Source organism: Primulina tabacum, chromosome 10 (genome assembly GCF_025594145.1).
Source record: "Primulina tabacum isolate GXHZ01 chromosome 10, ASM2559414v2, whole genome shotgun sequence".
NCBI lineage: Eukaryota > Viridiplantae > Streptophyta > Magnoliopsida > Lamiales > Gesneriaceae > Primulina > Primulina tabacum.
This window is the reverse complement of record NC_134559.1, coordinates 11,204,273-11,221,833: the sequence shown is the minus strand read 5'-3', so window position 1 is coordinate 11,221,833 and position 17,561 is coordinate 11,204,273. Positions and strand designations below refer to the sequence as shown.

The following is a 17,561-nucleotide window of genomic DNA, read 5'->3' as shown; positions in this document are numbered from 1 at the left end:
CTCAGCGACATCTATTTCATCTTGCTTCGCCAGAAATTTTCTTTCAAATCCCTATACAACTTTGTACTGACGGTATAGATCTGGAATGCTGACTTATGCGCCTCTTACATCACTTCCTATCGAAGATTGTCGATGTCTGGCACACCCAATCGTCCTCTCATCCCCAGGATTCTGTCTGGGCCCACTTGAAAATCTGACGACTTTATTTCCTTGGCTTGTTCTTTGAACTTTTCTAGTGTCATGTCTCGACTTTGATTTAGCTTGACTGCTTCTCGAAGACATGGTTGCACGGAGAGTGATGCTAGGGTTATCTTACCCATGTTTGACTCAAAGCATTGGCTACCTTATTTTCCCTGCAGGCGTGGTAGCTTATTGTCAAGTCACATTCTTTGACTAACTCTATCCACCGTCTTTGTCTCGTTTTTAATTCTTTTTGAATGAACAAATATTTGAGACTTGGTGGCCACTGAGTGAATATTTCACACTTGGCATCGTAGAGATAGTGTCTCCAAATTTTCAAAGCAAAAAAAATCACTGCTGCCAACTCGAGATCGTGAGTAGGGCAGTTTTTCTCATGCGGCTACAATTGACTCGCCTGTCTTGCATGAGTACGCATCTGAGACCTTTCTTTGATGCTTCACTACAAATGGTAAAATCCTTGTCCACAGTAGATAATACCAACATTGGTGTAGATGCTAGATTATTCTTTAATGTTTGAAAACTATTTCACATCTTTCTCTTCAGTTGAATTCATAGTTCTTTTGTGTGAGTCTCATCAGTGAAACTATCGACTACTGAAGAGAAGCCCTCGACGAATTTCCGTTAACAACCTGGTAATCCAAAGAAACTTCTAATTTCGGTTGCATTCTTATGTTTTGGCTAATTTAGAATTGCCTCTACTTTCTTTGGATTCATTGATACTCCGGATTTCGATCTTACATGACCTTATTCTGAATGCTGACATTGAGGTGTCTTCTGCTCTGACCTATAGCTGAATGATAGCATGTCCTCAGGTCAAGCTTGGAGAAGACTGTAGCTCCTTTACGTTGATCGAAAAGATCTTTTATCATTGGAAGAAGATATTTATTTTTTTGATTGTTATCTTATAGAGTTCTCTATAATCTATACACAATCTCATACTTCCATATTTCTTCATTACAAATAGGACTGTAGCTCCCCAGGAGGATGCACTTGGCCTAATCTGATTTTTGTCTAACAACTCTTGAAGTTGTTCTTTTAGCTCCTTAAATTCATCTGGAGCCATTCGGTTCAGTGTATTGGAGATTAGTGCATCACCGGTACCAAATTTATCTCGAACTTTACTTCTTAGTACGAGAACGTTCCAAGAAGCCTTTCTGGAAAAACGTCCAAAAATTTTCGTATTACTAGAATATCTTCCAACTTTAGCTCATCTCCTTCTTGCACTTTATTTAACTTTGGTAGGTAAACTTCTTCTCCCGATATTATCGCTTTCTAAGTCTGGGAAATAGAAAAATCTATTTCTGTTCCTTGGCATCGCCATGGTACCTGATTTCTTCTTTGTTCGGGGTTCAAAGTTTGGCATTTTTACTCTAGTAATCTAATATTGCATGGCTCTTAGATAATCATTCATCTCTAGGATGTCGTCGAAATCTACCGAAGAGAGCTGAATCAAGTCGGCACTGAATATATGCGAATTGATACTAATTTTATCTTAACTTGAAATTAATCCCGATTACAATCTAAAAATTTAGAACCCATATAGAATAATAAAACTTAACTCGATATCGATCAATAGCTTATCGACTTAATTCCTGAAAATTATAACCTAGTTGTTACCTCAAATAATTACTCTTTTACTAGATCTTACTTTCATCAAGACCATGAGCCTATCTCGCTCTAACACAAGGAATTCATTGAATGTCATTCGATTTGAATCATTCTTAGTACCATAAAAGTCAAAATTTATTGTACTATACTTTCCTTGATACCCATCAATATCTCATCACTTATTTTATTTACGTAAAGTCGTAGCCTATTTGTTATCCCAAAATAATATAAATTCCTTAACATGAGAATATTGTCTCACAAGATATTCCAAGATCCTAAATATTTAAAGTTAGTGCTCAACATTCTTAGTAACCCAAACATATTGCTCACACAGTTAACTATCGACCCAAAATCAAATTCCATTTTGGAATACCCAAAACTTATTATATAATTCTTATATCAGATATTCTCATGTTAGTTTTTCATCATTAACTTATCATTCCCGAGTCAAATATTTCATCTTAAATTTAAAGCTTATGTCAATATATCTCTTATATGTATATTCCCAACAATGTAGACAAATACTAATTGTCATCATAATTAAATTCTATAAAATTTCGACAAGTAGTTCAAGAAACACGTTGGACGGGATTTTCCGAGAAAATTTCCAAAAGTAAAAAGTTTGGACATTGACCCATAGATAGAAAGAATACGTCGAGAGGATTCTAGAACAGTCGACGGAATTAAATTCTGAGTTTCCTATGAAAAGTTAGGAATTCTACGAAACTTTCCTAAAATAGCAAAAAACGCGATTTCGGAGGCCTAAACGAAAGATTTTCTTGTTTTCGGACCACGCCTCACATCAAAGTTGTGAATAATACTTGTTGGGAGTTCCGAAAGGGACTGCATCGGCCTTTTGCCATAACCTGACAAATTTTTCTTCCCAACTGGATTATGAATCTGGCGGCTCTGATACCACTTAAATGTCACGCCCCGAAACTCGGGAATGACACCGGCGTTGTTTAACAATCACACAATCGCAACAACAAGCCTCTTGTAGCACAGTATAAACCGAACTAGTTTATATATCATAATCTCAAATTAAATAACCATTGTCTTTACAATTACCAAAATAAATAAGACGACAGAGTTTTAATGCGGAAACGTAAATCTAATTAATAATAACGTAAAGATAATCGATTTCCTTGAGCATTCACCATCCCCAAAACTGCTCGGATTCTTCCTCCTCAATCTGTTCTTCGGGCTTATCTGGGGAGGGTTGTAAGGGGGGTGAGTATTTGGGAATACTCAGCAAGTGGGGGAAAATCGAGCACAATAAAGACAACATGCATAAATTTCGAATCATAAATCATGAGTTCATACGTACTTCATAACACATGCATAAACTTTGACCTAGCACTGCGACTCATCTACTTTCTACGGTTTACTGACGTCAGTCCCTAATTTTTACTCTTCTAAGGGGGCGAGGCCGTATAGCGGTTATGTCCCCCACCGCGTAAGGGTACGTCGTGGTTGGGATTCCCTCCCGTATACAATCGACTCCTCACAGTGCTTTTGAAATCGTATGACAATTACACGAAAAGAGTAGAAAGAAGATTGTACTCGACTATTTATTTTTCTTGTAAAAATCGAAAACATGCATACCCAAATCCGAAATTTTAAAGTTTAAAAATAAGCCCACTTACCGTGCCTTGGATGCTAAAAAAACGTGAAGTGCACGACTTGGATTGGATTGCTTCTTGTTCCTCGATCGGGCAGCACTTCGGCTCGACTTTTAGGCTAACTTCGGGAAGATTTTCGGGCAGAATTTCGGCTAGGATGGCTGCTGAAATTTTCGAAATTCAGCAAGGGATGTTCGAAATTCTAGTGTGTAAGAATGGCTAGGCTTGATGGTGTATTTATAGGTGGATGAGATGAGGCTCAACAAGGTAATCAAATCATGTCCATAATTGCCTCCAAATCACACGGTTGACTCCCCATAATTTTATTCCAATCAAAGCTTATTTGGCTACCAAACTTGTGGGATTTAACCTTGATTCCTTCCTTTTTTGCTTGGCTCGAAATCATGATGCTAGGTCAAGGGATTTTGAGCCAACTTTGATTATATAGTTCCCAATCACACTAGTATCTATCCCTCACCATATGTAGGAAATTAATTTAGGAGAGATTTTCGAAAATCTCTAGCAATGATCATGCCTCAATTCTTTTAATTTGTATGATACTCCAATCATGCAAATATTCTTTCCAATTTTCGAAATTGCATGCCTTGGTATAAATATTATTGACTTGGTAATTAAGATTTTCAATAATAAAATTTCCAATACAAGAGTGCATAATATATTCCCAAAAATCCAATATTCTAATTTACTTGAATAATATTAATTATAAGGTTGATTTGATTAACTAAAATATCCGGCCCTCACATTAATGATGACGCGAGTCGCTCCTCTATTGTCATGAACGCAACTTCACCTCTTGGGAAAGAATAATTAATTAAGTTGGACCTGTAATTAATCATAAATAATCAAATTTCTTATTCACCACATGATTTATGTTTAAGTTTTTTTTATGTCAAATCATGATCACAATTCAATATGTTTTTTGTTAATTAATTAGAAATAAATGTAAAGCATTTAAATTCTAATTATCCGATTGTTTCCAAATATTTATTATCCTTCAGTACTGTTATAATCACAGAGAAAATTAATTTTCAGGATCCTCCATCAGTATGCAAAACTCCACAAACCGTTCGAAACCAACATAGATCAAATGTATTAGCATATAAATTAAGTGCAATTCTTGCGCTTATAGGTCACTACAACAAAAATACAAAACGACAACGGATAAAGCTGCCAGAAAACTGTTGTAATTGATGATGTTGTTGAAAGTGCGTTCAACGAAAACGGTTATGACACCGAACCGTTGTCATAGCTATCATATTGCGACGATTTTTGAAAAATCGTTAGCGACGGTTTATGACATACCGTCGCTAAAATTTGCGACAGTTTCTGACTTAGCCGTCGCTAATTAGCGATGGTTTAAGATGTATCGTCGCTGAAATTAGTGACGGTTTTGACTAAGCTGTCGCTAATTAGCGACGGTTTAGACATAATCCTGTCCCTAATTTTTTAAGTAAAATAAAAAATTACTTTTATAATTTAATAAATCTACCAAAAAGCTTACAATCTGACTAAGCTAATAATATTCATGATCTTAACTAACACTTAGAAATTTACCAAGAATTGAAGCTGAAAAAACTTACCCTAAATCGAAACTAAAATCGTCTAAGAGAGAAAAATTTATTGTAGATGTGGACTGTGTGGAGGAATGGTATTTATAGATAATTTGCGACGGTTTTTGATAAAATAGCGACGGTTGTTTATTAAACCATCACAAATAGCAACAGTTAAGCAAAAACCGACGCTAATAGCGATGGTTTAATAATTAGCGACGGCTAAGCAAAAACCGTTGCTATTAAAAATTGCGACGGTTTTATTACAACGGTTGACTAAAAACATTGTGGATTGTCCAAAAAACACGCTAATCCAAAATGATTTTTTAAAATCGTTGTCGTTTGTCCAAAAAAAACACACTAATCAACAACAGTTTTACAAAAACCGTTGTCATTGACACAAAAAAACAAGCTCATAGACAACAGTGGTACAAAGTGGCAACCCCTATCAAATTTCCTCACAAATTCAGCAATAGAAGTGTCCCCCTGACGGAGAGTCATAAATTCTCTCTTCAATCGCCCTCGTACATCAGCAGTAAAATACTACTCATAGAAAATTTCCTTGAATCGAGACCAAGTAAGTGTAGCAAGATTAATACCATGCTCAGCTCCTTCCCAATATAAAGAAGTGTCATCCCTAAACATGTAAGTATCACACCTCACACAATCAGCATCCCCCATGTTTAAATAGCGAAAATGCACCTCAAGTGCTCGAATCCATGTCACTGCAGAAAACGGGTTTGTGGTGCCAGAAAATTCCTTCGGCCCTAGCCTCCGGAACTGATCATAAATATCATGTTGTGGCCTAGGAGCCTGCTGTAAGTGCTGCTCGATGAAACGAGCCATACCCTCCAATGCACGAGTAGCATCATCTCCATTAGGAGGCGGGGGTGCATTAACATGACGATCCTCGGTAGTCTCAGTTTGCCTATCAGTATTAGGTGCGCGTTTAGGAGGCATTATATCTGAACGTTTTCCAAATTCTAACGTAACCAACATGCATTTAGATCTAAGTTTTCTAATAATGCGACGTATCCTAATATATAACATATGTTCTCGTAAAGCTATTACACATGCGACATAGACATATATTTCACGTAATCATGCAGGTAACATCATAAAAATCATATAAAGCATGTAAAATTACAAATTTGAGGCTTGATGACTGAGCTTCCCGGTACTAATGGTGGCATAACCCTTTACAGGAACATAGCTCTGATACCAACTGAAACGTCCACTACTCGTCTTCTTAAAAAGTATTGGAAATTTTTTTTCCTATCCAACAAGATTCGGCCGAAATACATATATATATATTTATAAAATATTTTGCAACATTTTGAAAATAAAACAAACAACCAATATTTGAAAATCAAAGGAAATAGTTTAAACCATAAAATCGTTAAACATTTTCAACTTCTAACTTAGCAATATTGCTAAAACTAAAAACCTCTAAAAAACCACTCAAAAAAATAATCAAAGTCGTAAAAATATCTTTAATCATAAATCGTAAACATAAGTGCGGAAAAGATAAGCGCTGGTCCTCGGTTTATGTGCACCTTCAGTCCAGTCAGATCAACCATCAAGACCTCCATTATCATTATTATCATAATCACCTGCATCAATCACACCCAGTGAGTCTAAAAACTCAGCAAACCATGATAACAATTAATACATATACATATCACATGCAACAGTGAAAATACTTGTACGTAAAATAACATTTTCATAATGATGCATAAACATAAACATAACCATTTTCATATAAATTTTCATATCATCATAAACATATTCATATACATATTCATTTTGTTGAATTCAGATCGTTAATTGTGACTTTCGTATTTGTATTGGGGCGATGGATCCATCTACATGTAACCACAGTACTGGGCGGCGGGGACATCAGCGACACTCTCACCCGTCAACTGAGCCTTGGCCTTACGTATCATCATATCATCGTATCACGTATTCGTATTAGTCACAATCCCTTTACATCCTTCAATATTTCGTATTTTCATCACTTATAAAAATTAAACATACATATAACGTTTTTTTTTTAAATCAAGCATGCAACATGTCTTTTAATGTTATAATTCATCATAAAATTCCACAAACATTTAAACTAATCATTTTAACATGTAAAACAGCATTCAGAGCACTGCCATGACATTTACTATTTTCTAGGTGCAAAATTACAGTTTTACCCGTAGACATAAAATTTCACGATTTTGACATTTTCTTATTTCCCTTGACTCTAGACAGTCCCAAATAAATATTTAAGCTTACATTAATTTTCTCATATTTTTATTTAGCTTAAATCGATGACTTTTAATTTATTCTTTAGTTATAACTTATTAATGTGTTTTAATCCCAAATTAAATCAAACTTCAATATAAAATTTTCAAATTTAAAACTTAGACATTTATATTTAATTAACCCTCTTGAACCATGACTCGACCCCCGTTAAGCCATGTTTCAAACTTTAAACCATGAAGAAACCCTAATTCTTGAACCAAGCCCTACCCTCGAGCCATCTTCGATTTTTTCACAGAGCCAAGCTCGAGCCATCTTCGGACCAGACCTCCCCTGGACCCTCATGAACCCTCTGGACCCCTAGGACTTGACCCTAGCCCCGACCAAAGCCACCCTTAACAGAAGCATGCTGCGGACGAGCCTCCTACATTCACTAGGACTCTTGCAACTCGCCTAGGACTCTAACCACCGAGCCAGCCCCCAACCTAGACCCTTGTGAACCATCTTAGGACCATAAGGACCTAGCCTAGCCCAACCCTAAGCCCCTGGCCGAGCCACAACTTTGCGCACACTGCTGCACTTCGCGTGCAACCTCTCGGGTGGGGTTCTAGCTTGAAAAGACTCCTTCTCAGCCATGTCTCTCGAGTCCTAGCATGGCTAGGACTCCTTCCCTGACCCATACATGACCAGCTCAGTCCTGGTCGCAACCCAGCCCAGCCATGCATCGAGTTTCCCCTTAACCGATCGCCTATGCCACAAAACTTGAAGCCACGGTTCTAGCTTGTTTGTTTACGTGTGCAGCCTGTTCTGGTGTGACTTTGGACTCTTAAACTCTTGTAAAAACAACACTTACACAATCCCTAATCATGGCAGCCCCTTTATGTATGAAAACAACAATTTTTGAGATCAAAACCATGCTTTAAAAATTCATGTTTGTGCAAAAACGAAAATAAATAAGAAGTGTCACTTGTTTTTCATACAATGCATAAATAAATACATATTATGGTGTGATGATGAGTAAAAGAAAGAATATGACGTGCCTTTGCATGTATAACCCACGAATTATCGTTGACGAATCGAATAACGGCGACGAGAAAGCCTTGGGTGAATTCCTAGCAATTTTCGAAGCTTTTCTCCTCTTGTTTTTTGGTGTGTTCCGTGTGATGGTGATGGAGAAGGAGTCTTGTAATTAAAATATTAGGGTAGGGCGTGTATTTATAAAATAAAAGATTAGGGTTTTGGGCTTTTATTTTTGGTAAAATAATAGTGTACAAGCTTGGGCCCATTAGTATAATATAATAGGACCAATAAGCCTAATTATGCATTTAAAAATTATTTGTTTAATAAAGTTTGTGAAATTATTAGCTAGGTTGTTAAAATGTTCGTATTTTTGTTGAAAATCGAATACCGATAAAAATTACGTCTCGGCGTAAAAAATCACCTCAAAACTCCTTATTTTAAAAAATAATAAAAAACATCAACCTTATTTTAAATAATTAAAACCAATTATTTAATAAAAAAACATTTTTCGGTTTTCGTTCCTCGATCTCAACTCGAATAACCTTTTAAAAATACATTTTGAATGCATCCAAGTAGACAATTACTGTAAAATCATATAAACATATCGACATAATCAATTTAAGAAAATAAAACAATTACTTAGCTATTTTCCATATTCCCTAGATTTGCATGCTTTAAAGGTTCACATCTTCACGTAATTCAGAATAACATTTATTCTTATTCCGGTTTACCCTAGTTAACCCCATTCTTTTCATCAACTCCTTGATCAAGAATGTCAGAACTCATTTCCGATTGCGCCCATCGGATCATGGTAAGAGCGTCTAGTAGCATCGGCCAATGATCCCTAGGTATCACTGATAGTGCCTCCAAGAATCTTTAGTCATGGTTAGCATACAGTACGGTCCCTTCAACGCATATATCCCGATCGAATCTCCAACCATTGGTATATCGAGAGTTGCATGTGAATTTGATAACGATGCGATTTTTCTTTGAGTACTAATAGTGGTATGGTATGTGTAATTAGGAAAACACCTTTCCCTAAAGCATATTTCTTGCTCTGGCCAGAGACTCCTTGCATTATTAACTTATCAGATCACATAGGATATCTTCACCCGTAGGCAAACAGTGAATCCTCAACTACAATGTATTTGCTTCTACGTATTTCAAAACTACACTCAACCTCGCCACCTGATGACCCTCATGGAGTTGGTAGACGAATCAAAGTGCATGCTAGTACGTATAGCCCCTATATTGTCTCGGGTCAAAGGACTAATGATGCACAACCATAACTGCAGACTATTCCACTTGATAAGTAAGAACCACTTGACAGTCCGAGAGAGTGTTGTTCAGTGCATCATCATATGATAACCCATTTGTGGGAATGTACATCTCCATGAACTTGCCAATAAAACATGGCGTTTACATCACAGATGCTAGTCTCGTGCTCGAGCGACCTTTATCCTTGTTTTAGGCGGCTGATTCGACTAGAAACCTGTTTAGAATATGCGGTATACTTCCTAATGAGTTTCATGATCTTACGTTGCGATGCACACCTCACGGTACCTTTTGTATATTCAAGGACTTTATCTATGCAGCTTGCATGAGTATACAGATTAAAATAAAGATTGTTTTACATTAAAGTCAATAAAAACCCGAGCCACAAGTTGGCTTGGTGGGCACCTACTCTGACACGACACACACGTGAAACACATCCAACCTACTGTCCAAGGCTCTAAATCAGCCCCGAACCTTGACCAAACCCCGTACCATGCACAACGAACCATAAAACACAAGCTGCCCCAAAGAGTGACACTATGACACTTATGTGTATCGATTCCAACTAGAACCAAGTACAAAAAAAGCCCTAGACTCGACCCTTAGACATTACTTAGGACCCTGGTTCGACCCTTTCCAGTCAAATACACACGCACAGCCCCTAAACCACTCGACCCGTGAGCAGCAGATGCGACACCCACATCACGAGTGCAACGCACCTCGACTCCAGTATTCTTTCTGTCCGAACAGATGCTAACCAACCCATACCAGTCTTACCCCAGGACCCTAAGACCTTGCTTGGACCCTAGCCACGAGCCTTGGTCCAGCCCTACACTTAACCCAACGCCCCAAAGCCGCGATCACCTTACGTGCGACTATGATGCTTCCTTCAACTGTTGCTACACCAGCGGCCTATCGGCCAATCCCAGACCACTTAATGACACCTAAACACATCCCATAACAAAACCATATGTAGTAGCAAGCTTTCAAATCACTCCAGCGAAGCATACAATCAAAACCTTAAGAAAAACATGGAAGTTCTTGCATATTACGTAAAAAAATGATATCGATGACGTTCTATCATTCATATAATCAAACCAACGAGTTTGAATGCATATTTTATATCAAAATACACTAAATAATATTATCAATGCGTCAAATAAAGGTTTAGACACTCCTTTGCGTTTTAAACACGCGAAATATCGAATATCGACGCGGTGAAGACGGAGGCCGAACAGAGAACGGTTTGCTGCGTTTTCTAGCTTCAAAAGTGACTATGATATGTTTAGGTGTGGCAAATGGACGTCAATACAACTTTTCTTAATGAAAATCTTGACGAAATCATTTACATGGTGCAACCAGATGATTTTATCCAAAACGATCAAGAGCATAAAGTTTGCAAACTAAAAAAACCTGTTCATGGACTTAAGCAGACATCAAGTTCTTGGAACATCAGATTTGATCAAACTGTGAAATATTATGATTTCGATCAAAATCACGATGAGCCTTGTGTCTACAAGAAAATTTTGGATGGCAATGTGATTTTTATCGTGTTATATGTGGATGATATCCTAAGAGTTGAGAATAATGTAGGGGTGATGATATCTGCTAAGAAATGGTTGGCTCAACGGTTTGACACAAAGGACTTGGGGGAAGAAATTTTGTTCTCGGTATCCAAATCATTCGGGATAAGAAGAACAAACAAATTACTTTATCTCAATCTTTATATATTGATAAAAATATTGGTGAAGTATGCAATGCGGAATTCCATGAAAGGTCAAACACCTTTCAGACATGGAATTCACTAGTCATAGGAGCACAATCCCAAGACTCCAAGTGAAGTAGAATACATGAAACATGTTCCTTATGCTTCAGCTGTTGGAGTCTCATGTATGTTAATAATATGCATTCAACCAGATATTTGTTTGACTATTGGAATTTTTAGTAGATCTCAGTCAAACCATAACTAGAGCACTGGATTCCTGTAAAGCATATTCTCAAGTATCCTTGTAGAACTTGAGGATATATGCTGGTTTATTCAGCTTCTGAGTTGGAACCTTTGGGGTACTGATTATGACTTTCAAGATGATAGAGACTCTCGTAAGTCTATATCGGGATATGTGTTCATATTGGGTGTGTGAGAACCCAGGATTTTACGATCCGAAGCAAATCAAGTAAGTAATACGAACTTGAAGTTTACCTCAAACTAAGCTCGAAAATTTTCGTTCCAACTAGATAACTTGAATATTAACTTAGATTTTCATTAAATTTAACTCGAGGAAGCAACTTCAAAGCTCAGGGATTAGCACAAAAGGAGGACGAAGCTACAAGTAATTGCATCCATAGGAGTAGTGTCACGGGAGGAATAAAACCCCAGCTCAAGGGCTCGATCCTTCAGCTCAAAGAAGCTCAACCAAGCTTGTCCTAACATGACCAAAAAGGGAGCTAAGGGAGGAGCTAAGGGTTTGGACAAATTAAATATGCAAGAACTAACCTTTGCGTTAACCCATGAAGGAGCCGCGGAAGGAGCTAAGGACTAGGACATATTGATGATGCAGGAAATGACCTTTTAGAAAACCAAGTTAACATTTAAAGAATGCATGGTATTTTGGATCACAATAATGACTAGTCTTGGACTTGGAGGATACATGAGATTTTGGAACCACATTGATGGCAACCTTGGAGCCCAAGAAGTCGGCCAAGGCAAGGTGGAAGGTCTTTTTTTTTTCTATAAATACCAACTCAAGGATGATAGAAAAGTGCACCAAAAATCCTTGAGAAAATTCATCTCCCTCTTCCCCTCACTCTCCAAAATTTCGGCCAAGCAAGCAAGGAAGAAAGAAGGGAAGTTCGTGCAGTCCAGTACAAGAACCTTGCGTCAAAGTGCTGCTCGATCAACAACAGCATTCGTTAAATTTACGCCGAAGTGCTGCCCGATTTTTGAGAAGATGTGTTGTATAAAAATCTGCAAATACGGTAAGTGGGCTTTTGTTATATATTTGTTTGTATTTTTAAACTTTGATATACATAATATGACATGCTTATATGTATGTTCATATTTTCGAAAATCGCTATATGTTCTGTTTAAAAATTTCGATCGATTATGTGTTTCTTCTATGTTTTGAAATTCGTTGACTCCGCTGAATTCGTTTGAAAATCTGAAATTTAAAAATCTGAAAAGTTCTGTCTGTTACTTCTGAATTATGTTGCACTGTTACAATTCGAATTTGAAATGGGACAAGAATTGTAGTTCTGTTCTGGCCCCCATTGGTGGGTATAAAACCATGTTCTGTTCTGGCCCCCATTGGTGGGTATAAAACCATGTTCTGGCCTCACCCCTTAGAGGACTAACATATTAGGGACAATTTGACCATAGAAATAAGATGAGTAACAGTGTTGTGTCCATTTGATTTGATCTGTTTCTGAACTGCTCTGAATCATCTGATAACATCTATCTCATATTTGATTCGTTTCTGTTATGATGAGTTAAAAGTAATAAGATTTGAAAGTTTGTTAAAGAAATGTTTTAAAAATTAAGTTCTATATGTATCTTTGGAATCCATCGACCCCCACTTGCTGAGTGTTTTCCCAAAACACTCACCCCTTTATAATTTCAGATAAAAGTGAAAAACAAATAAATGAGGAGGATCATGAAGCTTTCTGGGGTTGGTGATCGATGATCAAGAGCAAGAATCAAGTTATCCCTTTTGTTTAAGTTTTCCGCATTTCGCCACTCTTATGTATTTTATTTCATTGTCATTGTAAGACAATACTTTATTTATGAAAAAGACTTGTTTGATTTGATACGAGACTTTATTGTTTTCAATATAATTGTTAAACAATGCCGGATGTCACCGACGCTTCGGACTCGGGGCGTGACATTTTAGTGGTATCAAAGCCGCCAGGTTCATAATCCCGCTGGGATTTTGACAGACAAAATTTGACGAAGTCAAATTTTGGCAAAATCCTAGTGCAATCCTATCTAAATCCAACATTCATTCTTTCCAAAAATTTTCCTTGAGGAATTCGAAAATCTAGCCCTTCAATTGTTCCGAAAATCCTTAGTAGCGAAAACTTTCCACGACAACTTTGTTTCTATTTTTGTGCCTTCCTATCCTTTATACGATTCTGATGCTTTACTTCTATCTTATCCTAGGAAATGGCTGCTCCACGTACTCGCGCTCAGGCTGCTCTTCGTATGCGTCAGCTTACCATAGATAATCAAGCTAGGGAGATTGCGACTCTGAAGGCGCAACTGGCTAGGGAGAAATTGGAAAACAGGAGCTTAGTGAAATTAGGCACATACTGGAGACCGACGTACAGCGATTGACTCATCATCTGGACTTGGTGGAGGGCCAGCTGCTGCAAATACCGACCGATTCCGTTCGCATCACGCGCTTAGTTGCACTTAACAAGGATTTACTGGAGAGAGTAGAGATAGAACGAGGACGTGCTATGCAGGCCTGTCAGCGCCAAGAGGAGTTCAACGCCAAACAGGACCGGTATATTTCGAAGCTTCACGGCACTATGGACAGACTTCAAGAGCAAAACAACAACCTACATTTGGTGATAGAGAACATGGAGGAAGAGGAGGTAGCACCGATGGAAGTGGTCGGAAGACGACAGCGCCAGTGACAGCGACGGCGGAGAGATGTTCGATTAGATTAGCATTATAATAAAGTATCTTGATTGTAGTAAACTTGTGACTAAGAAAATATTATGTGTACCAGGCTATTTTGAAACTTTCTATTATTGAATATTTAAAAATGGATGAGTATCTTATTTAAATGTTTTTATCTTATAGGAAACCAACATGGACTTTCAAAGCATTATAAATAAACTTCAGAAACAACTTCAGGAAAAGGAGTCAGAAATTAAAACACTAAAAGAAAAAAATGAAAAACTCGAAAGAGATAACTACCAGTTGGATGGGAATAACGTGTGCATGATGGAGGATCTTCGTGAGGCCAGAGTGGAAGAGAAGAAACTACGCGAAGACGTTAGACGTTTTGCCTGCTTATCATCTAGAGTCGGAGCGTCAACACGAGATCACCAAGCAAGAGTTGAAGAAAGCGCAAAATAGAATTTTTACGCTCGAAATCCGGGGTAATAGTCTCCTCAAAACGCAACGTCGTCTTGAAGAACGAATCGGGGAGCAAGAAATCGATGAAAAAGTAAGTCAATCAACAATACAAGAACTACAGGACCAAGTAAACAACCTCGATCACCACAACACACAATTGCAGAATTACATCGAGCATCTACAAAATGAGATGGTCAATATGGAAGAACTCATGGAGCAACTGGAAGAAAACCCTGTGGAAGAAGAAATTAATGAAGCAGTAGGGGACGGAGAAGTAATAGACGAGTAGAGAGAGAGAGTTCTAGAATAGACTTCGATTGTATCTAGAAATATTTGGTTAATCATTTGTTTTGAAAAGATTGGTTGTATGAAAAATCTTTACAATTTAATGAAATTATTTCTTTAATTAAATATTGTGGCAAACAAATTAATAAAATACATGTTTATAGGAAATGGCAGGCAGACCACCCTGAAACAACCGTAACCCTCATGGCGCCAACCAAGATGAAAACCCACCACCACCACCGAGAGTAAATCTCAGTCAAGAAGATATGATGGCAATAGCTATTATTGTGGCTGCAACATTGCAAGGGTTCGTGAACCCATTGGCTAACGCCATCCAACCACCTCAAGAACCACAACCGCGTGGAATTAAATACCATTATGAATCCCTCCAAAGAAATCGAGTTCCAACTTTCGATGGGAACCCAGACCCAGAAGTCAGCCACAACTGGCTCAAAAATGTCGAATCGCAATTACACCTACTTGAAGTGCCTGAGAATTGAGAGTAGAGGTTGTAACACCGTTTCTGGAGGACAGAGCACGAAAATGGTGGGAAACCGTGTCACCATCTCTAGCCGAAGTGGAAGATATCACATGGCAGATTTTTAAGAGAGAATTTCTGAAACAATACTATCCAGCCGAATTCCGTCTGCAGAAGCTGAATGAATTTGAAACTTTCAAGCAGACACCGGATATGACAGTACTGAATATACCTCAAGGTTTAATGATCTGGGAACCTACCTCCCAAAAATTATGTCCGATGAAACCTTGAAGATGCATCGTTTTAAAAGAAGACTGAACAGCCGGATTCAATAGGTTTTGGCGGTGTTCAAACCAAACAACTTTACGGACTTGATGGGCGCGGCAATGAGTGCGGAAACAGATATTAAGCGCCGAGAAGATGAAAACAGGAGTAAGAGACCATTGGTCAACCAAACTACTCAAAATGGTCCCAAATTTAAGAAGCCGAATCATTCAAGTGGACCCCCAAGAGGAAATTTTAACAGTGCTGGCAACACCGAAGGAAAGTGGTGCGATACATGTCGACGAAAGCACGTTGGAGAATGTTATCGGAAGACATGTGCTTGTTTTAAGTGTGGAAAAGTGGGTCATAGAATTAAGGACTGTCCAGACAATAAGGACAAAGGGGCGGGGCCCAGCAAACAACATGAAAACAAGACCAATGCTCGGGTTTATGCTATAACCCTAGAGGAAGCCGATAACACCAACGAAGTGGTGGCAGGTACCATCTTACTCAATAAAATGCCTGCATATGCTGTGTTTGATTGTGGAGCCACACATTCATTTGTGTCTAAAAGATTTGCTAAAAAGCTTGAACTTGAGCATGATATTCTTAGTGAACCATTAAGAGTAGCAACACCTGTCAGCAAAACAATTGAAACCCACAAAGTGTATCGAAACTGTAAAATTTGTATCAGCGAACAAACTTTTGAAGTGGAATTAATTCAACTCAATATGATTGAGTTTGACATTATCCTTGGAATGGACTGGTTAGCTAGAAACCATGCCATAGTAGACTGTCAAAAGAAAGATATTAGACTTCAAATTCCGGCTAAAGGGGAAGTCGTATATCACGGAAAATTCAAAGAAAGAAAATCTCTGTTATCTGCCTCACAAGTCTGGAAGGCCATAAAAGGAGGAGAAGAAATTTATCTGGCAATGATCGATGAGATCAAAGTAGAAGAGGTTCCAAAATTGGAAGATATTCCAATTGTTCAAGAATTTCCAGATGTTTTTCCTGAGGAATTACCAGGCGAGATACCTGATAGGGAAGTAGAATTTGAAATCAATTTGGTCCCTGGTGCTGCACCCATATCAAAGGCACCATACCGAATGGCTCCAGCAGAATTGAAGGAGTTAAAGGAATAACTTCAAGAATTACTAGACAAGAAACATGTCCGCCCTAGCGCATCCCCGTGGGGAGCCCCAGTGCTTTTTGTAAAGAAAAAGGACGGAAGCATGAGGCTATGTATTGACTACCGGGAATTGAACAAGATCACCATAAAGAATAAGTACCCACTCCCAAGAATAGATGATTTTTTCGATCAGTTAAAGGGAGCCAAGGTCTTCTCAAAACTAGATCTGAGATCTGGTTACCATCAGTTGAAGTTCAAAGCTGAAGATATCCCTAAAACTGCGTTCAGGACGAGATATGGACATTACGAATTCATAGTAATGCCTTTTGGCCTCACAAATGCACCTGCAGCATTCATGGACCTGATGAATCGGGTATTCAAACCATACCTCTACAAGTTGGTGGTTGTCTTCATAGATGATATCCTTGTATACTCACCAAGTGAAGAAGAACACAGAGAACATCTGCGTCTCACTTTGCAGACACTATGGGAAAAAGAACTATACGCCAAATTCAAGAAATGTGAATTTTGGTTAAAAAGTGTGGCGTTCCTAGGCCATATAATTTCTGAATTAGGAGTGTCAGTAGACCCTAAGAAGGTGGAGGCAATCAAGAATTGGCCACAACCAAAGACAGTGACTGAAGTAAGGAGTTTTCTGGGTTTAGCTGGCTACTATAGAAAATTTGTGGAGGGATTTTCTTCGATAGCTATTCCACTCACCAAACTTAGAAAAATTCGAAATTTATTTGGGATGAAGCGTGTGAAAGAAGTT

General features: G+C 38.0%; 1 protein-coding gene across 1 annotated transcript; it reads left to right on the top strand.

The window, feature by feature from the left end:
- The first annotated feature begins 15,779 nt into the window (after window positions 1–15,779).
- On the top strand, window positions 15,780–17,209 carry LOC142504910 (uncharacterized). Its single transcript, XM_075617750.1, has 3 exons — window positions 15,780–16,322; window positions 16,560–16,706; window positions 17,078–17,209. The coding sequence occupies exons 1-3, from the start codon at window positions 15,780–15,782 to the stop codon at window positions 17,207–17,209; spliced, it is 822 nt and encodes a 273-aa protein (XP_075473865.1).
- Window positions 17,210–17,561: the final 352 nt, after the last annotated feature.